Source organism: Phyllostomus discolor, chromosome 5, assembly GCF_004126475.2.
Source record: "Phyllostomus discolor isolate MPI-MPIP mPhyDis1 chromosome 5, mPhyDis1.pri.v3, whole genome shotgun sequence".
NCBI lineage: Eukaryota > Metazoa > Chordata > Mammalia > Chiroptera > Phyllostomidae > Phyllostomus > Phyllostomus discolor.
In genome coordinates, this window is record NC_040907.2 from 149916818 (window position 1) to 149938703 (window position 21886).

The following is a 21886-nucleotide window of genomic DNA, read 5'->3' on the forward strand; positions in this document are numbered from 1 at the left end:
CTGGAAACAACTTTTGAGATACCAGTGAAGGCAGTGGTTAAGGTTAAAGGCTTGGGGCAAACCTGAAGTTCCCATGAGCCATTGGGAAAGTAACTTACTGATTCTGTGTCTCATCTGCAAAACAGAGATAATAACAGTATTTATCTTACAGGTTAAGATGAAATAAAACCATCATTATAAAATGGCAAGCAAGAGTTTAGCACTGTAAATATCCTACAATTGGTGGAAGCTGAAGGAAACCAGTAAAAGGCAACAATGTCCAGGTTTTTATTCTGCAGTGCCTCTGGGTTGGAAGAGACTTTAGAGATTCCTTCTTCAGTATCACTGGCAGATGTCTATCCAACTGCAGCGTGAAGACTTCCAATGACCCAGCCTCTGGCCATGACCTCCTGAGGCAACCTCTCCATTGTTAAGCCATTCCAGATGTTACGTTAACTTCTTCCTTAAATCTACTAGAATTATGTTTGTCAGTTACCACTGTCCATGAATCCTAATCTGTTCTCTGGAGCATCATCAAACACTATTCTCATTTCCATAAGAGTCCTTCAAATGTTTGAAGGTCATTATCATGGCTTTCCTCAGTATTTCCTTCTTTAGGAAGGCAAAAGGATAGGAGATGAAACTGAGTTCAGAGTCAGAGTCCTGGGCTTTTGTCTCACATCAGCTGGGTGTCCTTGGGCAAGTCCCTTGACAATGCTGGGCATCAGTTTCACTGTAACCCAAAATTCTATGATTCTACAATTTCTTCTAATTTTCTCTTCCTCAGACATGTTTCCAGACCCCTCACCGTAGCAATTGCCTTTGCATTGTTTGACAAGAACAGAACAGCAGCCCTGCTTAGGGAAAATTCTTGATCTGTCACTCTTACCAAGTGGTTTGAAAGGAAGATGCCCAGTTTTTAGAAACCTCGCACCCCAGGCTATCACCATGGGCCATTCATAGTCCTCCCACGCCCTGGCCACAGTCAATCAGCCTAGAGTTAGGCAACTTACCCAAGTTTAACTAATTAGACCAGAGAGAACAAGTATTAATTCATCTCTGGAGTTGGACTTGGAAGGAGGTAAAAGCTCCTAGGGGCTGTAATTCTCCTTCTTGGAGATGACTTAACCAGAGAACGACACCCACATGCAGAGAAACACAAAAAGAGAGAGGTGGGAGGTAACCTTGTGAAGCTGAAGTCCTTGGTTCCAGATTATCTCTGAGGACCAACAGCACCCCTGCCCTTCCCGTAGTTTGGTGAATCCCCCTTTTGCCCAGGCTGGGGTTCTCGCCTTACAAACGAACAAGTCCAGAGTAATAACACTCACCTTTCTAAGCAGGCATCAACAGGAGATAGCTCTGATTTATCCTTCCCCACTCCCAACCCCTCCACCTAATTCTCCACTCCCCCAACCTTCTCCCAATGGCTATTCCAGATGGGTAACTAGAATCCATGTATATAACCCCAAAAGGGCTGTCACTCCTTCCAGCCTGGCCACTGTTCAGAAGGGCATTTCAAGGCTTCATCTTTGAGCAGTCATGCCACTTTGCTGATTCATCTCGAGCATTGGTCCCCTCACACTCCCAGCTCTTTTTCCATAAACCATGGAAGCCAGGACTTTGCCTTTGCTATGCCACAATTGTACAGTTCAGTTCATTTTGTTTTGTTTTGTAGTGGGGGGTTGGGAGGGGATGAGGTTTGAGTCTTAATTGCACACAAACATTAGCCTTGTTAAACATTACATGTTGGATTGGGGTCAGTGTTCCAGTCTGCTGAGATGGTTTTGACTCAAGATTTCATCATCGGTGACAAAGCTTCCCGACTGGCCTACCAAATGCACTGGGTCACGGATGTGCCAGGATAGCCACTCCCTCAGTTCTCTGCTTCACGGCATGAAGTGTGGGGCTCTGAATCCATGTTAGCAGCTTCTGACTCTGGCAGCCCCATCATTTTCTGAGTATTCCTATTGCAGGTCTCCATAATTATGGTAACATAAGGAAGTTAAATTTTGTATAACATAAAAGTATCTGTGTCACTCACAAGTAAAGCCACTGTCTGCTGGAAAGGTTACCAGCTGAATGGGAGACAGTTCACAGAGATGCCCAAAAATCAAAAGCCAATGACAGGAATACATAATGATTGAGAGATGGCCTTGAAAACTGTAAAAGTCAAATGTGTTGTAAAATATACTTCAACACAGCCATTTTTAAAGCTTTATTTATTTATTTTTAGAGAGAGAGGAAGGGAATGAGAAAGAGAAGGAGAGAAACATTGATGTGCAAGAGAAGCACTGATCGGTTGCCTCTCACACGCCACCAACTGGGGGCCTGGCTGGCAACCCAGGCATGTGCCCTGACAGCCATTTTTAAAAAGTCAAATGTGAACTAAGGAATGTTATCTTGTGCAAGCATAAAATTGTGTTAAAAAATGGGCTCAACCTTTTTTGCATACAATCCAACAATAGTTGATTCAGTCTCTGGGTGGTTTACTTAAAATAGCATATGGCCCTGACCAGTGTGGCTCAGTTTGTTGGGTATTTTTCCTCAAAGTGAAAGATCACCCATTTGATTCCCAGTCAGGGCACATGCCTAGGTTATGGCTTTGGTGCCTGATCAGGGTGCATGTGAGAGGATGTTTCTCTCTCAGATCAATATTTCTTTAGCTCTCTTTCTCCCTCCCTTCCCCTCTCTCTAAAAATAAATAAATAAAATCTCTTTTTTAAAAAAAGAAATAACATACAGCTGAAATTATGATCAAACTGCTAATATGGTCAAATCAATTTACTTTCATAATTTTCAGTTTTACTTTTCAAAATAAAGCTCCAGTGAACTGTTTCCCAGGATCAGTATGTCTTTGGATTAGGAGGGCAACCTAAACCTGAGTTGTTGCCATTGTTGCAACTTTTGTGCACTGTCTTTTGTCCTCAGAAAAGCCCTGCCCCTCTGCTTTGCCACGTGACGAATCTTTGACACTCGGGAGATAGTTTCCATGATTCCAGAGGAATTCTTTTCTCCACAACAAGGTTTATTTTTTTCAAACATCTATCATCTGACAGAATTTAAAATCCCCTCATTCATTCCAGTCATTCAATAATTTACTGAAGGCCAACTATGTGTGAAGCTCTGTCCTAGGCACTGCGGACACAGCAGTGAAAAAAATCACCACTCTCCTGAGGCTTACATTCTATTGAAGGGACACTAAATAAAAGAAAGTGATTGAATGGATGAGTACATGAATGAAAGAGTGGATGAATGGAAGGATGGATGGATGGATGGAAGGATAGAAGGAAGGAAGGAAGGAAGGAAGGAAGGAAGGAAGGAAGGAAGGAAGGAAGGAAGGAAGGAAGGAAAGGAGGAAGGAAGGAAGTCTGTATGTGCCCGCCATTGAAAGAGGGGACACTTCATGCACGCTGACCAGTGCAGGGCAGAGGAGGAGGCTCTTCTCTGACACCAGTGCTTCTGTTCATAAAACCTCGATGTGGCATTTCCTTTTTTTGGAGGTGACTTTGCTCTGCTGACCACATCTAACTCATCTTCAACAAAACCCACCAGACCTTCTTACAAATGCTGCTCTTACACTATACATATCCCTTCATCCTGTTCTCGCACAACAACAGTTTCATAATTTTTTTGGATCCTGAGCAGGATTTTTATTGATTGTTATTAATTTTTAAAAATATTTTATTTATTTATTTATTTTTAGAGAGGGAGGGGAGGGAGATAGAGAGAGAGAGAAACATCAATGTGCGATTGCTGGGGGTTATGGCCTGCAACCCAGGAATGTACCCTGGCTGGGAATCAAACCTGGGACACTTTGGTTCCCAGCCCTCGCTCAATCCACTGAGCTACGCCAGCCAGGGCCTGATTGTTATTAATTTTAACTTATCTTTAGCCCATCTTTCTAACCACCACACACTTAGATGAACTAGAAAGTGAAACTTTCAAATTGTGGGACTATATTAATATACACACCTCTACAACACTGCTGTCTACAAACTTAAAGAAAAAAGAAACACGTTCATTTTAGAATTGAATGCTTGAATAAAACTAAACTACTCTAAAATTTTAGACAGTCCAAATTACTACCCTGAGAAAATGGCTGCCCTTCCTGAAAGCCATGGTTAACTTGGGCTCCATGTTACCGTTAGATTATCACGTGTCATAACTACAAGTCATGCCTTTTCTTCTCTTTCCCAAGATGGGTGCCCAGGAAACTCATTCTTTCCTCAATGGATGCTGTAAGGGACTGTCAGAGGGGCCTTCAGGATACCTCAAGTCCCTATTATTATTCAAAGGAAGATCCCTAACTTCTGTTTCAGAGCACTGCACACTCCTGGCATTGAGTAATTAATGGGACAACTGGCTGTTTGTGGGCCCCTCCCTCTAGGACACACAAACTCTGCCAGAGCAGGAACTAGGTGTAGCTTTTTCATCAAGTCTTCCCAGGACCTTGTAGAGTGCCATCCCCGTGGCAGCCACACCATAAGCTCAATAAATATTTGTTGACTATGAATATAAATTACTGGATTGGGAGTAAATAGGAGAAAACTGTATATGAACAATGATTAAAATAAAAAAAAGAATATAAATTAACAGTCTCATCTCTGCCACTAATTGTGTCACATTGGGCAAATCCTCTAGCCCCTCTGGGTCCTCACTTTGTTTCCAGAGCACTGGCAAATTTTGATCACATGAACATCACAGACCACAGAAAGAGGGATGTTGAAGGATTTCTGTGACCTATGGAACTCTGAATTCTTAGTGACTACAAAATAAAAATAAATGTTTAGGTTGCCAAATCACCGTATGATTATCTCGGCATTACATTCTCCTGAAAAACATTTAACACATAAATCTATAATCACAGTCAGAGACCTCCTTTGGCAACAAAGCAAGCCTTTGAGAAATGATATTTATAAAGTTTTGTAAAATGAAAGGGGGAATCTATTTCAGAATGAGTAACAGGTTGACTCCGTTTGGAATGCTAAATGCCACATCCTGCTACAGAAATGGTCTCCCACATTTTACATGCTCAAAAAAAAATGAGTCAAAAGCTAACTCTAATATTCTATTTGCAAGCTTTAACTATAGCCACAGCCTCAAACATTATCTGTATATGTAAAAGGAAACTTATTTTAGTCCACTTTAGAAGTAGAGCATTTTCATTTCATCATCAGCCTCCCCTCTATTTCCTGTGTTATCAGATGTTAGAGAGAGAGAGCCAGCGGTCTGTTTGTGAAACTGGCAACTTTGCAGACAAAACATGCACATTCAACCAGCATTCTTTTCCACAAGAACGTGGTATGGATCTAAACTTGTAAGAGTCATAGGAAAGATGCACATATGCAGAAGGCATAAACCCAGAACAAAGAACAAAAAGGTACCGAGGAATTCCTGAACCAACTGAGCCAATTCTAGAGGTCTCCTCTGAACTTTACGGATTTCTTCAATTCAATGCTCTCCCTCAAACAGGACACACCCAGTCTAACCTTGGCTCCTAACAGACCTGCACGCCCCCCATGGAGCTAACAAGTCCAACTGTTAACTAGCTTCCACGACGGCACACCTGATTCTTTCGTGGGACTGGCTGTCCTGTCCAGTACATTTTAAGTACGGAGACAGTAAGAAGGATGCTCTCCATGGACCCGGTCTTGCTCTGAATTAACTTGAAGGGTTTCTGTTTAGTCACATCCTGACTATGTGGCCACAAGGCAAACCTGCCATGGAAACAGCTGATGATCCAAGTGGCACCTGCAGCACAGGCAACTGAGAAGGACGCGCATGGGAAAACTTTCTCTTTCTCCACCTGGGACATTCAAAATGGGCTCAAGGGTAAGGAAAACAGACAAGAATCCAGGAGTGCACCTACCCAATGAGTAGCATAGGGTCATCCACCCATCCGCCATTTACTAAGCACCGACCACACATAAACACTGTCAGTAGGGACCAGCATTTTCTTTAGAAACATAAACATGGTGAAAATGAAAGTCTCCAAATGTTTTTCCCCCACAGAAAAGACAATTTTTCCAATTACTGATTTTGTCCATTTCTCTGTCTTAGAAAACCAATTGACCACTGTTTGTGTTTCCATGTTACCAAATTTTGTCTAAATTGGGAAGTTTTCTGCTCATAAGTCCATATGACAAATCTTTTGTGGCTTTAGTAATTTCTCCAATGAGCAGATACAAAGTCATTTACAGCACAAATCATCCTATTGCCTTGGCCACCTGACACACTCTTCGTCATGTGAATGGCACTGGAAACAAATTAAAAGCTGTCAAAACATCCTGTAATATAGGGAAACTAACAGACCTATTCTGTCATGCATATTTGCCCCCATTTCCCCGTTACCTTCCTATGAACCCATAAATCTACATGCAGACCCTAACAAACAGTATAGGGAAGAAGTTAGACACGTGTGCGCTTTCATTCTCACACGGGTACCAGCATCGCGTTATATCCCCCTAAGACTGCATTTGGGCTCATGTACACAAACAGAAAGCTATTATTATGCTGTTTAAGGTCCAATTTAAAAATTATGCTGTGAAAGATAATTTGTTAGCTGAAATAACACACTCTATCTTGATGGGATTTTGAAAACTATCAGATTGAGACTCAGCAATGCAAAGTAACATATGTAAACATCACACATAATTAAAATGAAATATCATGGCTGTAAAGGTTTAAGATGTTCACCTGTGTTCTTCCCAGCATTTTAAAGAGGAGAAGAACAGATCCAGGGTGGCCACATGACTTGCCCAAGGTAGCAAAACCAGTCAGCATCAGAGTCTTTGAAATATACACCCCTATTCTCTCACTTTTTATCGTAAAGACTGTAGTAACACAAGAGACATCAATCCAGATTTGACTGGACAAGAGTAAAAACAGGACTCCAACACAAGCAGCTGTCCCTTCCTTGGAGTCATTAGCCCACACCAGTCGGTGATGGTGATGACAGTGCAGCAATCACACACACCGATATCACGCCACTTCCCCTCCCCCAGAAGAGCAGCCTAATGAAGCAGAGAAAGAGGCTAAGGCGTTTACACAGAGGAGCTTCACCTGAAGCTTGGCCTTTTTGGATTAGCTGGGTGCAAGCCTCCCTCCTTCCTCTAGATCCACAAAACCCTCAAGACTCCATCATCTTTCTCTATTAAAATTCCTAACTGAAAGTCAAGCATGAGCACAGTAGAAAAATTAGAACAATGGAGAAATGTCCAAAACAAAAAGTTCAAAATATTCTTCATTCATCCAAAAGCAACCACTACCAACAATTTCTTGTGTATCCTTTCAGGAAAAAAAGTCACACACACATAGTTTTAAAAAGTTGTATGGGTGTGGTGACATCCTGACTTGATTCTGTCTTGACATTGGTTGCTAAGAGATCAGTCCCACTACCTCAGATGATAAGCTGGTCATTTCAAGGACAGAAAGAAACCCTGTTGTTAATCAAAGCTAATTTTGTCTTAACTGCCACGGTATTTGTGGACCTTGGGAAGGTAGTTAAACAGCTAACAAAATATCGAAAGGGACAAAGAAAGGGGAAGTATAAAGAGGAAGCAAAGGACAGAGGAGATTAGTGAGAAAAGGAAAGAAAAAGATAAGGAGGGATTACATACGGATCAGCACCTGGTAGATGCTCATTCAGTTCTTTCTGAATGACTGACTGACCATATAAATGAATGAACAAAGAAATCAGGACAGGAATATTTTTACACATGCCATTTAACATATTAACTGATATGGCCCCAATCCTCTGAAAAGTAAGCATCCTTCTTGATCTACACTGTCTATCATGGTAGCCACTGGCCACACATGGCTATTGAACATTTGACATGAAATATACATCAGATTTCAAAGACTTAGTATTTTTAAAGGATGTAAAATATCTCATTAATAATTATATATTGATTAGATATTGAAATGATATTTTATTTTTTGAAAATATTTTAGATATACTGGGTTAAGTAAACCATATTTTAAAATTAATACACCTGTTTCTTTCCCTCTCTCTCTCTCTCTCTCATTACTGCAGCTACCAGAAAACTTTAAATTTCCTATGTAACTCACCTTACACATTTTTTGGAAAGCAGTGGTCTGGACTGTAGATATTATTACAGCACCTACTATGTCTGTCTTTCCCTGATCTATCCCAGCCCCTAGTACAGGGCCTTGAGAATAGTCAATGCCCAATAAACATGTACCAGATTAAAGGCTGTCTGGGGTACCTACACAAGGCAATAACTAAGCTTCAGACTGCAAGGCAGGAGGCCCTGACCCTGATCCTAGCTCTAACTTAAAAGCAGCTGTGTGACCTTGGACAAGTCATTGAACCTGGCTAAGCCTTGTTTTTCTCATCTTTGAGTTGGAGATAATTTCTGCCTTTTAGAAAAATTGCATGGACCAAATGAAATAATGTCCATATAAGGGCTTTGAAATGGGAAAACAGATGTCCAGTCCCTTCGAAGTTCTAGTAGTCTCTTCAAGCAACAGTACCAGGAAAAGCAAGATGCAGAAAATACTGAAACTAACCGATTAAATTCCTATAGCTCATGTTTCCATTCTGGCACATGTTAGACAGTTTAGATCAGGACAGGTGCAAACTTGAGAATTCTCATACCAGTGGAAACTTCAGCATTCATCACTCCCTTTTCACTGCAGCTCACCAACCACAGGTGGCAAAGGGACTTGCAAATACTTTCCTTGAGGGGCCACAGAAAGACTAATAAACTGGAAGGAGAAGGCTGTCTCTGGGCAGCTGACTGAAGCAGCAGGATGGCCAATTTCACTATGCCATCTGGGGCTCACAGCCTTATAGGAAATTGATAATCCCAGGAGACTCTCAGGCCTCAGTGGAAAAGTCCCATAGGCACAAAAATCTACTGTGGGCATTTGTCCTTAACAGTTCCAGGCACAGCTAGGAGAATGGAGGCATCTCATTCTACAAGGCAATCAGGGTACCTGGCAAGGGAAATCCAAGGGACACTTGGACAGACTTGGACAGGCTATAGCTTTTTAGTAACACCCAGATAGATTTTACCATCTCAGTTGAGCATCTTCCCCATTGTCAAAGATCACTTCAAAAGAGAAGACTGTGTAAAGAAAGCATCCTTCAGCAGGAAGCACTTAAGGAGGAGCTTAGGGGAGCCAACTGCAGACTCACCCACAGCAGAGAAAAAGCAGACCCAACAACCCACAGCCACAAGGCAAGGGGACAGCAGAACAAAAATAGTCCATTTCGAGGGGCCCATGGTCAGATTCTTTCATTATTCTCTGCAAGGCCCCACAGAAGCCCCAGAAGTCAATGGCTTACCATCAGCGAGGCCACCACACCAAGGACAGCAAGGAGGGTGCAGTGACTTCCCCTTTGCTGTGAAGCTCTGACTCTCTTCCCCTCTCTAAAGGCTGCTGCCTGTGACGTGGAAGCGAGTTGTGCCATGGCCAAGCTCTGAACCCATGGGACCAGTGCCCCGTGACCCGCATCCTAACAGCCCATAGGGCCCGGGCTGCTGCCGGCTCGTCCAACCAGAACACCAAGGAAATCACAGCAGGCGTAGAGCAGAGCCTGGAATAGGGCTTCACAGCAGAACCAGCTGTGGAGCCTTTTTGAAATTCATATTCCTGGGACTAATGCCCCGAAATCTGGTTCAGTGGGTCTGAGGTGGGGCCCAGGAACCTGCACTTTAAACAAAGTGCAGGGCAATGCCAATGCCCAAACTGACTTGGGAACCTGAGGTGTAAAGAAACTTTATTGTCCCTAATCCTTTCTCTTCCGTGAAGTTTTTCCGTCCTTCTTATTTCTGCAAGGAAGAGGTGAGTTGGGAGAGGACTGAGAGGAAAGCAAGGTCAGGTGGAGCGCATTCTGAAGCCTGAGGGCCCTAGGTTCTGAAGTGAGCTGCTCCTGGTCCTTATGCAAGTCATTTAACCTCTCTGAACCTCAGTTTCCTCATCTGAGGAATAGTGGGAAAACCACCTACCCACTCAGGACTGTAGGGGAAGTAAATGCATATGAAATGCCCAATGCATTACTCATAGTCACTGTCATAAAAACACTTATCTGAGTATTAGCTCTCTGTGTGAAGGGACAGATGGGTGCAGGGCTGTTCTCCATCGGAGGATCTTTGCAAGAGGTGCTGCAAATGTGAGTAACTGACATAGGCATAAAGGGAAAGAAAAATGAAATGAACTGCAACATAAAGAACTCTAGTGGGAGGGGCCATGGATTCAGGTTATTCAGGGAGGGTGAAGAGATGCCCCGAGGCAAGGGGGGAGGGGCAGGGGTGGGGGGACGGTCCTGTCTCTGAAAAGCTGGAGAGCTATGGTTGGGAGGAAGTCGACAGAGATGCACAAAGATTTAGGCACAAACTGGCATGAAGATTTACTGCAACATTATTTATTTATTAAAAAATGGAAATAACCTAAAGGTATTTTTTCTTTCTTAAAACATTATGATGAACACATATTACTGTATTTTGGAAACAAAATACTCCTTTTTAAATTTAAGGAAAGATTTTGGAATCCATGAGTTAGCAGAAAGCATTTTTAAATATTTTAATTGTTTTTCTTTTAAACTCCAGTTTAACATTCAGGTTAGAACATTAATATTAACAAAGGAAGGTCAAATGAGGGCATATCCCTTTAAATTTTCCCCATAGGAACATAAGAAAAATACATTATGATTTGAGATACCATCTGAACTTCTAAAGCACAAAGGCCACGAGGAAGGATGAGGGAGGCGAAGAGAAAACAATCCATGTGAAGAAGCAGACAAGATCCCTAGCGTCTCTGGTGAGATCTAGCGTCTCCCAATTCTGTAGGAGAATTGGGTGTAATGCTTCCCTTCCCCCTCACACATACAACACAGCGATGCAAGCACACACACACATGGACAGTGATGAGGACTTTTGAAATAAAACCCAATATCACCCACCCAGTCCTTTCCCACACAGGCTAAACAGAATCTATTTTTGCATTCAAATGAGGTTTGCAGCAAAGAATAGCGCTCTGGTAAAGAGGAAATAATTTCTGTGCTGTAACTGGGTTTTTCTCACTTCCTTGTTTTAAACTAAGTCCGAAAAGTTCAGAACAATAGCACAGTCTTCCACATACTGAATATATATCCCTGCAGACATCTTGGAAGGAAACTGCATCATTAAAAGGTTCTGGGTAATTTGCCGTCTCCTTAGCAAACTTATAATGATATATTACAGCTGGAGGCAACCTTCCAAATCATCTGGCCCAGCCCATCATTTTACAGATGAGAACCCTGAACAGCAAAACGGCTGCTCCAACACACCGAAGACTCTAATTAAAACACTTACCCGATTCTAAGGTCACTGATAAATTTGGAGAGGGGGATAGAAAATAAAACCTCTAAAACATTTTTTAAGTGCAGTAGTAATTATGATCAACGGGCCTGTTAAGTGAAGAAGCCATAAGGGTCATGATGAACGTGTACTCCCGCTCCAACGTCAGGACCACTGACTTGCATCTGGAAAACTACGAGATTAAAAGTTGCCAGAGCTAACTCATGGAATCTCGAGTAGCGGCACAGGAAGAGAACCAGGAGCTCCACCCTGAAATCTGTCAGCATAAGCACCAACACTGGCCTAATTACACACCTCAACAGACGGGTGTGTGGGAGTCGCCCTGATGTGATGATGCCCCCATTTCCAGAAAAGTAGAAAAATGGTGGGTGCACAGCAGAGGTACTTGACCACTGACCTGACAAAGGGAAGGTGGCGTAGACACTCACTCGATGTGGACCCCTGACCAGCAGCAGCAGCAGCAGCATGACCTGGTTGCCTGTTAGAAACGCAGAATCTTGGGCCCCACCCAGACCTACAGATGCAGAGCTGAAGATCCCCAGGGCCCCCTGAACACAGTCAGCGTTGGGAAGCCCCTGTGTAGGTAACACAGCAGCAAGAGAAAGTATAAGTGACATCCTGTAGCTACACTTAACCTAAGTGTCTGGAATAATTACCTCCATGACCAGTTCTGCTCTCTAAAGCTTTTGATCCTTAAGCTTTACTTTAAATTTTAAGTGGTCTCAAGTTTAGCCTACATTTTAAATGGTCTCAGCGAAGATCTCATTAAGTAGTCATGTTTTTTCACAAGCTATCTCAAAGTTAAAAAATACATATATATAAATACCCTGGGGACTTTACCATTTTCAAGGGTTACATGGGTTAAAAATTAAGGTCTTTTTGTTCACTGCTATTTCCTGCTAGGGTCATAATAGGGGCATGACCAATCCGTCTTCAGTTTTGAACTAGAAAGCTCAGGGAGCCCTGGTGAGGGAGGAAGACTGAAGTCAGAACAGAAATGTGCTCCTGGTAAGAAAAGAAACCTCACATAAGGGAGTTTTCTAATCAAAAGGCTATGAAGGTCCCATGTGCCAACCATGGTTCCAAAGGTGAGTTGCTTTAGACCAGTCTCCACTCACACACCCCCTGGGTCGTGGAACTCACCACCTCCACAGGCCGCCCATTCCATCTCTGTGTGCTCTCACTCTTCCTACGCTTTCCTGAAATTTGTCTCCCTATAGCTTTCAACAGCCCTATAATCAGTAATCCCATGATTACGGTCCCTACCATAAGTTTTCCCCCATTTTAAATGCAGAAAGTCAAAGAAACACATTTTGTGTATTTTTTTTTCCTCATAGGTCTGGGGCAGCTTATAGAGGTGGAATGTACAATATTTCTATTTTTTCCTTTTATTTTGAGGTCCCTTAGGAAAACTTCATGTATAAAAGAGGAATAGTCAAATAAACCATCACAAGTTATAGAGAATGTAACCAAGGACGATTCTACCAGACATCTAGTGTTGGGATACTACTGTTTTTAAACACTGTTAGCCCGAAACTTCCTAGGAGTCAAAGCAGGTATGAAGTAGGGCAAGAAGATGGTGCTTCAAAAATGTCTGAGGCTCTTTGGCCTGGGAGAGTTATAGGCTATTAGCCCTGGAAAGTGTCTTAGATCAAGCCCAATTCTACCTCTGACAGAGAAGACTGAAACCAAAAGAAGCTAAGTGACTTGCCCGAAATTGGGCATCTAGTTGGCAGCAGAGACAGGCCACTGAGTGTCTCTACCGATGTTCAGAGATCTTTTTGCTACACTGTCTGACTCTGAGTCTTGTTTTTTTTTTAATTCATTCATTCATTCATTATTTTCAAAGAGAGGGGAAGGGAGGAAGAAAGAGAGGGAGAGAAGCATCAGTTGGCTGCCTCTTGCATGACCCCAACTAGGGACCTGGCCTGCAAACCAGGCATGTGCCCCGACTGGGAATCGAACCAGGGACCTTTCAGTTGACAGGTCCGTGCTCAATCCACTGAGCCACATCAGCCAGGGCTGAGTCTTAACTTTGTTAAGAAAGCTTGTCTGGAATAAAAAATCAGAGCTACAGCACATAACTGGGCTGACCAAGGGTGATGGCTATGGATACCCCAAAAGCAAATCTAAGCCATCCTGTTACATATAGAGAGCTTAAACCCCCAAACTCACAAACCTAACCCTAGATAAGAAAGTTGCACTGAAGCATGAGCCACCTTTCCTCCTCCTCTTTCCTAGAATTCCACTTGTTCCCACATATCCATTGATTTTGAACTGCAGAGGTTTTCCATTAAGCAGCTCATTTTAATCCCCCACTAAAATAATCTTTCTGATGAAAGGCTATTTGCTCTCAGAACATAAGCAGCACTGCGAAACACTTCATTCTTTCTGAAACACTCGAAACTAAAGGCCCACAGCATACTGAGCCAGAGTTGTTAGCAAAAAAGTAAAATATTATAGGCCATCCATTTATCCCGGCATCTAAACATTGGATATATCCAAACAACATTTTAAAAATCCTTTTTAGCATCTATTTTTTTAAAACCATACCAGTGTAATGTTATAAAGAAAACCTGTTAGAGCACACAGCATAACGTGCCAGCACAGGGACAATCCATCCGTGGAGCTCTGCACTGGTGGGTGGGTCACGGCGGCCGGCCCACAAGATCCTAATGGACTTTTGCTGAGACATAAGCTAGTCCACAGAAACAACACGGTGTCTCAGGTCTTTGTAAATTTAGGCAGATCACAGCTACCTCAAAGCAATGAAGTGCGATCAAGCAAGTATGGAGTGTGTGCTTTTTCTATCATCGTGTCCTTCTGAAGTAAAAATAAGCAAATCCAGAAAAAATTACTAATCTAGGTCCCAAGCATTTCAGGTGAGATCCTCGGGCTAACACTAGTCATTCATATTTCAGAACAAGCTGGGATCCCACTATGTTACATGACCTGTTTGTATTTATTATTTTAAAGCAAAGTATTCCTAATATAAAAGCATCTAAAAAGCTATGTTAGCTTCTTAAGGTCACTAAAAATTTGCGAATTCTTGATTCAGTTCAGCAAATGAGATGGGTGGATGAACCAGATTAATATCCAAGTCACACCTGGGAAAACTGAACATAATTACACCACTCCAGAGTTCTCCGGGTTTCTTTGTTGGCATCAGGTTTGTAAGATCTCAAATGGTAAGAGAACAGAGGAAAACACACAGCCTGCTCGTGCCCAGAGTGAGACAAAAACAGAAAACAAAAAGAGGAAGAAAAGCTGTGACATGTGTCCATCCAAGAGCACATCTTCCGTTACTGTTAATCAGAGTGTATGTCACACTTCCTGGGGCCACTGAAATCATCAACCCTGGCAGAGAGGGGCAGAATTTTCCCACTTTAAAAGGAGAAAATGGGCAAAAAACGGAAGCTAGGCTGATGGGAAATAGAGGGGTGTTTCTCTATAAATATCCAAAAGCAATCCTTTCTCAACAAAAATCTTATGGCCCCATGATGGTAAAATGGAAAGGGCTTCCAGGCAGGAAGGCGGGCAGTCCTGTTCCTCACACGCCCACCAAACTAGGTCCCAGCCTTCCACTGCCTTCTTACTGGGCTGGAACCTGTGTCCTGTACCTTCCAAGGTGTAGAAAAGTCTAGAAAGGCTTTTGTCCTGGCACAGAACCCAAGGGAAAGTGTCATCTCCCTCTCCCGCGTTGCAGACCTATCTTCTCGTTACCCCATCCCAGGAATAGGCTGCTCTACATCCATAGATATGACTGGGGCTCTTAGCATAGTGAGGTCCATGCCCATTTTGTAATATAAATGACTAGTGTTAAGTGACAATGTCTCACCTGGAATGCCTGGGCCTTCATCAGTCATTTTTCTAGGGCTTGTTCATCTTTACCTCAGAAGAGATCCTTACCTTCAGAAATGGCCTTCTTCACAACTGCCACATAAGTCTCAGGCTCGTCATCGCACGTGAACTCCTGCCAGTGAGCCCAATCTGGAAAGAAGTCCAGGAACTCCTTGCTGTCCCGCACCCCGCAGAACAGCCGGACCATGCGGTGTGGAGGGTGGAAGGCTCTCTGCAGCAGGGGCAGCAGGGCCGGCTGGCTGAAGCACTGCACCAGCTCTGCAGACAGCAGCACCACGATGCAGCGTGGGCTGAGAAAGAAGGTCAAGTCTTCTGCCGAGAAGGAGGTCTCAGGGCCCAACCTGTAAGTCAGCGTCTTCTGGGTGCGGACCTGCCGACTGGCCAGGAAAAGGTCCTGGAGATACTGGCACCATTCCTCAGCATCCGAGCTATAGAAGAGGAGGATGTCACACCTTCGGAACACCCCTAAGCAAGAAGCAAGACACAGAAGTGCGTTAACACACCTGCTCCTTCTAAGCCCTGACCTACAAGGTATACCAACCAGACGAGGAGCCAGGCACCCACAATCTTCCAAGGCCTGCCTCCAGCATACCTGCCTGACCTCTTCCCCCACTTACAATTGGTGTTACAACCTTACCAGGCTCTCGGTCTTTGCCTAAATATACAAAGCCATTTCCGATGTTTACATTAGCTATTGCTTCTGCAGGCATACTCTTCCCCCCACAGCTGGCACAATACAGGACACAGATGATAGTGATGATGATGGTCACCATCGTCGTCATAACAGCAAGCATTTCTGTAGAGTCACTATGCACCAGACACTCTTCCAAGCCCGTCGCCTAGTAAACTAGGGGAAAGTAATCATCATAGGGACCTTCTAAGGTGGGCGCTACCATCAGCCCCATTTTAAAGATGATAAAACAGAAGTAGCAGTTAAGCAACTTACCCAAGATCCACAGTGGCAGAGTCAGAATTTGAACTCAGAGAGCCTGGCCCCAGAACCTGGCTCTTCCCCCAATGCAGTGCTGACGAGCACAGGTCTGAAATCAGGCAGCCGGAGTTTGTATCTTGGCTCTGTGAAGTATTAGCTGTGCAACCTTGGGCAAGTTACTTAAATATTCTAAACCTCAGTTTACTCATCTGCAAATGGAAATACAACAGCAATATTTATCAGTGAGAATTAAATGAGAATTTTATGTAAAGTGCTAAGCAAAGTGTTTGGCATGTAGTAACCCCTCAGCAATTGGCACCTGCTATCATTATCCTCACATTATTATAGACAGTGCATTAATGCAAACAGTAACTGTGGTTGAATTAATGCCTATGCAGTACCATCCATCAGGTGTCCCTCACCACACGTGGTCCATGACGTGGGCCTTCTTCTTCTAGTAAAGCATACATGCCAGAAACGGTCAAAAGCTTCAGAGAAATACTGAGTTAGAAAGGGTTTTGGGGGATCATTTGGCTCAATACCTCCTTTAAAGATGAAAAAAAAAACCACTTCAGTTGTGAAGATAAATTCACACTCAGTAATTAGTCACAAAGCTAGGACTAAATGGGTTAGAAGAAGAATAAGATCTCAGAAAGCGTGTGGTCCCGTACATTAGTGAGGAAGAAGCCATCGACAATGTCTTCAGTGGGTTGACAAGCGATGGCGAGGAAGGGAAGAAGAGACTTCCTAGAGCATAAGAAGTGCCCTTAAGAAGGCAGTGTGGGTCCTGGAGCAGTGACTGACCTAGCAGGAAACCAGCAACTTTACATGGCCCTGACCACAAGGCCACGAGCAACGTATGCCACGTCTATGAGGAGACAGTGACCGAAAAGCAAAACAGCATTTTGAAGACTGACGGGTTCTGAAACATTGAGGGACTAAGCATTCAGTTCACCATGGGTCCTGCCTCGCCACTCCTTGCTTCTCTGTTAACAGACATCACAAAACCTGTTGTTCAGTACAGACCTCTAGTCATCGAAGGAAGTTTAAATGTTAATAATAGGAGACATGGAGTGTGGAGTATACGGAATTCTCTCCTGTCTTCACAGTTTTTCTAGAAATGTAAAACTTCTAAAATGAAAGTTTAAATATACAATTGAAATAAAAAGCTCTTATGAGAATAGCCTCTTCTATGTGAAAAATGCATTTAAAATGTCTCATTCCAGGGGTTCTAGTGTTAAATCCAACCGCTCTTTGAGCAAAAGTACCTGAGAAGGAAGTGGTTAGCACCTCAGCCCGGTTGGCATCACAACCCACTTGGCCACCACCCATCTGGAGTGTGACTTCAGACCAGTACACTGAATCGAAGCAAATTTTGCCTCAACATAAGTGAGGACAACGAAACCTATCAACTTCCTGAACTTTGCTCTGCTGCTGAAACTGAAAGCTGGGAAAGTTGTAAGAAAGCCCAAAGTAGAAGTTCAAATCCCTCCATAACATGCTGGGCAATGACACAGGACTAAATGCTTTGTCAGCAACTCTGTCTTATGTAGGGGACACCCCTTTTGTCAAAAATAATTCTCTTCCTCTAGCCATAAGTCATTTTTTCACGTGTGCCAAATCAATTCTCTCATTTTTGGACATTTGTTTATTAAAAGAAATTAAATACATGAACCAACAAGGAGTTCATCAATCCCAGACAGCAATAAAGAAGGGTCCTTGTAGAGCTTAAAGGAGGCTCTTGAAGGAGAAAGGAATGGGTATAGAAGGCTTGGCTATAGAAGGAGGAAGGAATGGGTATAGAAGGCTTGGCTATAGAAGGAGGAAGGAATGGGTATAGAAGGCTTGGCTATAGGAGGAAACAGGAATGGGTAACAGTAGAGCAGCGGCTGGCTGGTGGCAATAGAAAGTGACGGTGATGGCAAGAAACACACTGACAGAGAGAGAGGTTCCTTTGAAAGATTTAGAATCCTCCTGAGAAGAGAACAAAGAGGAAGTGCTTCTCAAGCTACCCGGCCCAGACCATTTCTTTAATCTGTAGGTGACACTGGCATACAACTCATCTGTCCAGGGGCCCTGTGTTTGAACCCGCACCATACTGAAAAGGATGCAGCAAAGGGAGGGTGACCAGAATAGGAAGAGATCTGCAAACAGTTCATGTGAGGAGTTTCCAGAAATTTCAAGTTTTGAGGCTTGTTAGGAATATTGAGGGACCTCAAGGATCAGATGGAAGTTAAGATCATGAACAAGTAAAGGTCCTTTCAAACCCTATTTCCCTGAAAGTACAAGGATAGTAGAAGGATCTGGAGATAAGAGATACTCGTGAGAACTTTCTTCGAGGGTATGAGGCTGACATATGGAGAAAGTCATTCTAGTCTTCACCAACCAGACTTGGCCACTTGGGAAAGTCATGAATGGCCTCCGTCTCCTCTCTCTCATGTGTAAATACAAGAGATGCCATCAGGGGCCTAGAGAGTATTCCGGGATAGGCTAATTCTACTCCATTTTATTTTGCTTCTCAAGTTCCTTCAAGGACAGGAGCCAAGATTCTCCTTGATTTCAACAGGCAAATATGCCTTTCAAAAGCAAAAGACAAATGATTACCCTTCAGTAGAAGGGAATTTAAGGAGACCACCTGATTCAGCCATAAGAAAAATGATGATAGCTGTTAAACTTGGGTGAATCTTATTATTGAAATTATTATGCTATGTGAAGAAAGCCAGTCACAAAAGACCACATACTACATTATCCCATTTATATGAAAGTGCAGAATAGGGAAATCTATGGAGACAGAGAGTAGAACTCAGGGGTGGGAAGGAAGAGGGAATAAGGGGGTGATAGCCGAAGCAGACAAAGTTTCTTTTTGAGGTGATGAAAATGTTATGAAATTGACTATAGTGATAATTGTACATATGTGTGAAGATACTAAAAACCACTGACCTGTACGCTTGAAATGGGTGAACTGTATTGTATGAATTATATGTCAATAAAGCTGTTTAAAAGAAGAAGGAGGAGGAGGAGGAGAAGACCTCATGGAAGAGTGGCCTGGATGACTCGAGAGCCCACAGCATCTTGGCAAGAGATACTGTCACCACCGTGACATGCCACCATGGGTCATTATATCTCTAGATCTCAGGGAGCCCCAGGGACCCCAGAGACGCAACTTCCACTTGCAGCACCCTGAGTGGCATCTCACCACAGAGGATGCTGACAGCTCTCACGGTTGGAGAAGTCTACGGAAGCCACTGCAGAGCCCACATGCCCCAGATTTGGCCACTGGGTCTGAGTCCCCATCTGATGAGACCACACCACCTAGCCCTCTAGCCCCTTTGTCCGCACCCACTTAAAGACGCACTCAGGACACTAAAGGAGGGCTTTCTCTGCCTCCTCAGACCACCCCCTGCCTTCTGTTTCCTAGACATAACTGCCCAGAGCACGTTCCCAGCCACAGAAGGAGGTGGAAATTTCACTCACCTCATCTCCTACTTCTCCCCAGTTACCCACCTATTCTGGAAACCTCCTTAAATACACCACATACACCCATTTACTCTTCTTCTACCTGCAGCCCTCCTCTCCTAAATGCTGCCCTCCCCCACCCCCAAACTTCAGGTTATTGCTCATATGTCCCTTTCTCCATGAGGCCTAACCTAGCTGCCTCATTTAAAATTATAACCCTAACTAACCTCCTTTACCCCTCTCTATTGTTTTTCTTTTTCTGATTTCTTTTTACTTTTCTTTCTTTCAGTTTTATTGTTATTATACTTTATTAATTATCCTATTACAGTTGTCCCAATTTTCCACCTTTGCCCCCCACCACCCAGAACCCCCACTCTCTCAGTCTATTGCTTTCCATGCACTTCTCATATCTATGCTCCTTACTCAGTGTGTTGCCTGCCTTCCCCCACTGCCCCGTAAGCTCCATGGGGGCATCACTTACGTCTGTTTTGTTTACTGAATATATACCTGACACCTAGAACAGGGTCTAGACACAGCAGTCATCCAGTAAGTATTTGTTGTGTGAATGAATTCCCTCTAGATAACTGCTTCAGCTTTCAGATGGGATGTGTGAACTGTGAACCTACTATCACCAGGGGCTCCTCATTCACGATGCAGCCTCTTTCAACCTCCAGAGCCCAACTAGGGCACCATGAGGCTAAGTTTAACTACCTTTCCACTCTCCTTAAGGAGGAAGCCCGTATCCTCAAATCTAATAGAACTGTCACCATTGGCCTTTTTTTCTACCCCTGCTTCTGAAGCACCGTTAGAAGGCTAGACCTCAGGGGATACAGCATCTGCCTGCATCCACCAAGAACAGTCAGTACTTTCTCCCGGCCAGCTAGAATTTATTCTTCAAGAGGCTTTTACATCCTGTCTTCATGTTATCTCTACTAAAACGTCCTAAGATAGGAAGGGAAAACACAGGTAAAAACTCTTGCAAACTGTAAACATGGCAACTGTAATATCTGCATCTAGTAAATCTTTATTTATGCTTTCCTTTGCAAGGCTATAAACTCCTGAAGAGCAGAGACCAGGCATGTCCTGGTCACCGCTGAGACCGTATTTAAGGTGCGATCACCCCTCAGCATGCACATTGAGTGTTCATCAGTTTCCTCTATGATCATCATTATGTGATTCGTCCTGGATCTCAGTGAGGGAGTGAACTGCTGAAGTGTACACACCCCAGAAACCAAGAAGTGAACCCAAAGACTAATCAGAAAAGCCTCCGCACGTTTTGATAGGTAGACACCCAGTGGCTCCCACCTCTCCCTCATTCCCCAAAGTGGTGCAAAAGACATAGGAAAAGTAAAGCTAAAGGAATGAAGTTCCTACATTCCTATCGAAATTCCAGGCGAAAAACAAAGCCAGGATGGGCAGAGGAAGTGGGCTTGGGAAGGTGGCCCAGGGGTCGCCTTGGATCTCCTAGTGCCAACGTAGGACTCTTTGAGCGCCCCCTATCGGTCTGAGAAGCATTTCGCCCGCGCAGACAAGTTGGCTCTGGCTACTTTCAACTCAGACTCTGGGTTCACAGAGTTGGAAGAGCAGGAGAAACGACCCTCAGAGGCTCCGAGGGCTAGATATCGAAGGGAAAAAAAGAAGTTTAGAAAGCGAGGACAGAGGAGGGTCAGGCAGGGGCTGCAGAGAACCGCGCAACAGGCTGGGAAGGAGAATCTGGGGAAGTCGAAGTGGTGGAGCTTTGCCACCAAGAACTGGGGGAAAGAACAGAAAGAGAACAGGTCCCTCACGAAGAAGTCCGACAGAGTTGTGAGCGGGAGGGCGCTCGGAGGGCTGCGAGGGTCCAGAGAGCGCCGGGAGAGAGGAAGGGGCGCGCCATCCGGGAGGATCCCAGATGGGCCAGGCGCCCTGCTTACGCACCTGAGGCTGCCATGCCGCGGGGGCAACTCTCACACCCGGCTTGCTGCGCGCGTGGGGCCTGGGGCACGGAGCGGAGGCCGGCGGCGTCCCTGGGCGCGGGCCGGAGGGGACACCGGCTCCGCGCAGGACTAGCCGCGGCTCTGACGCTTCCTCCCTGCAGGCTGCGAGGACTCGCCGCGGGGGCGTGTCTACAGGGCCGGCCCCGCCTGCGCCTGCGGGGCTCAGCCCCGCGGCACCTGCACCCCTAGCCGTTGCGGAGGGGAAGTGAGAACCCCTGTCCCGCCTGCCAGCCAGCTCCCCGCACAGCCTCCGCTCCCCCCACCCCCTTCCACCATCGCTCGGGGTAGGGAGGAGGCTGGGGGCTTCACTCCACGTGCTCCCACCCCACGAAACCAGCCTGGTCTTGTCTTCACGA

General features: G+C 44.4%; 1 protein-coding gene across 1 annotated transcript in view; it reads right to left on the reverse strand.

The window, feature by feature from the left end:
• PIK3AP1 (phosphoinositide-3-kinase adaptor protein 1) overlaps positions 1 to 21626 on the reverse strand; it is a 95906-nt gene extending 74280 nt beyond the window's left edge. Inside the window, exons 1-2 of the mRNA XM_028513545.2 lie at positions 21472 to 21626; positions 15216 to 15632 (exon numbers count right to left, since the gene is read on the reverse strand). Of these exons, the coding sequence (XP_028369346.1) occupies positions 15216 to 15632; positions 21472 to 21484 (430 nt within the window). The 5' untranslated portion in view covers positions 21485 to 21626. The remainder of the gene's footprint in view (positions 1 to 15215; positions 15633 to 21471) is intronic.
• Between the last annotated feature and the right edge of the window lie 260 nt (positions 21627 to 21886).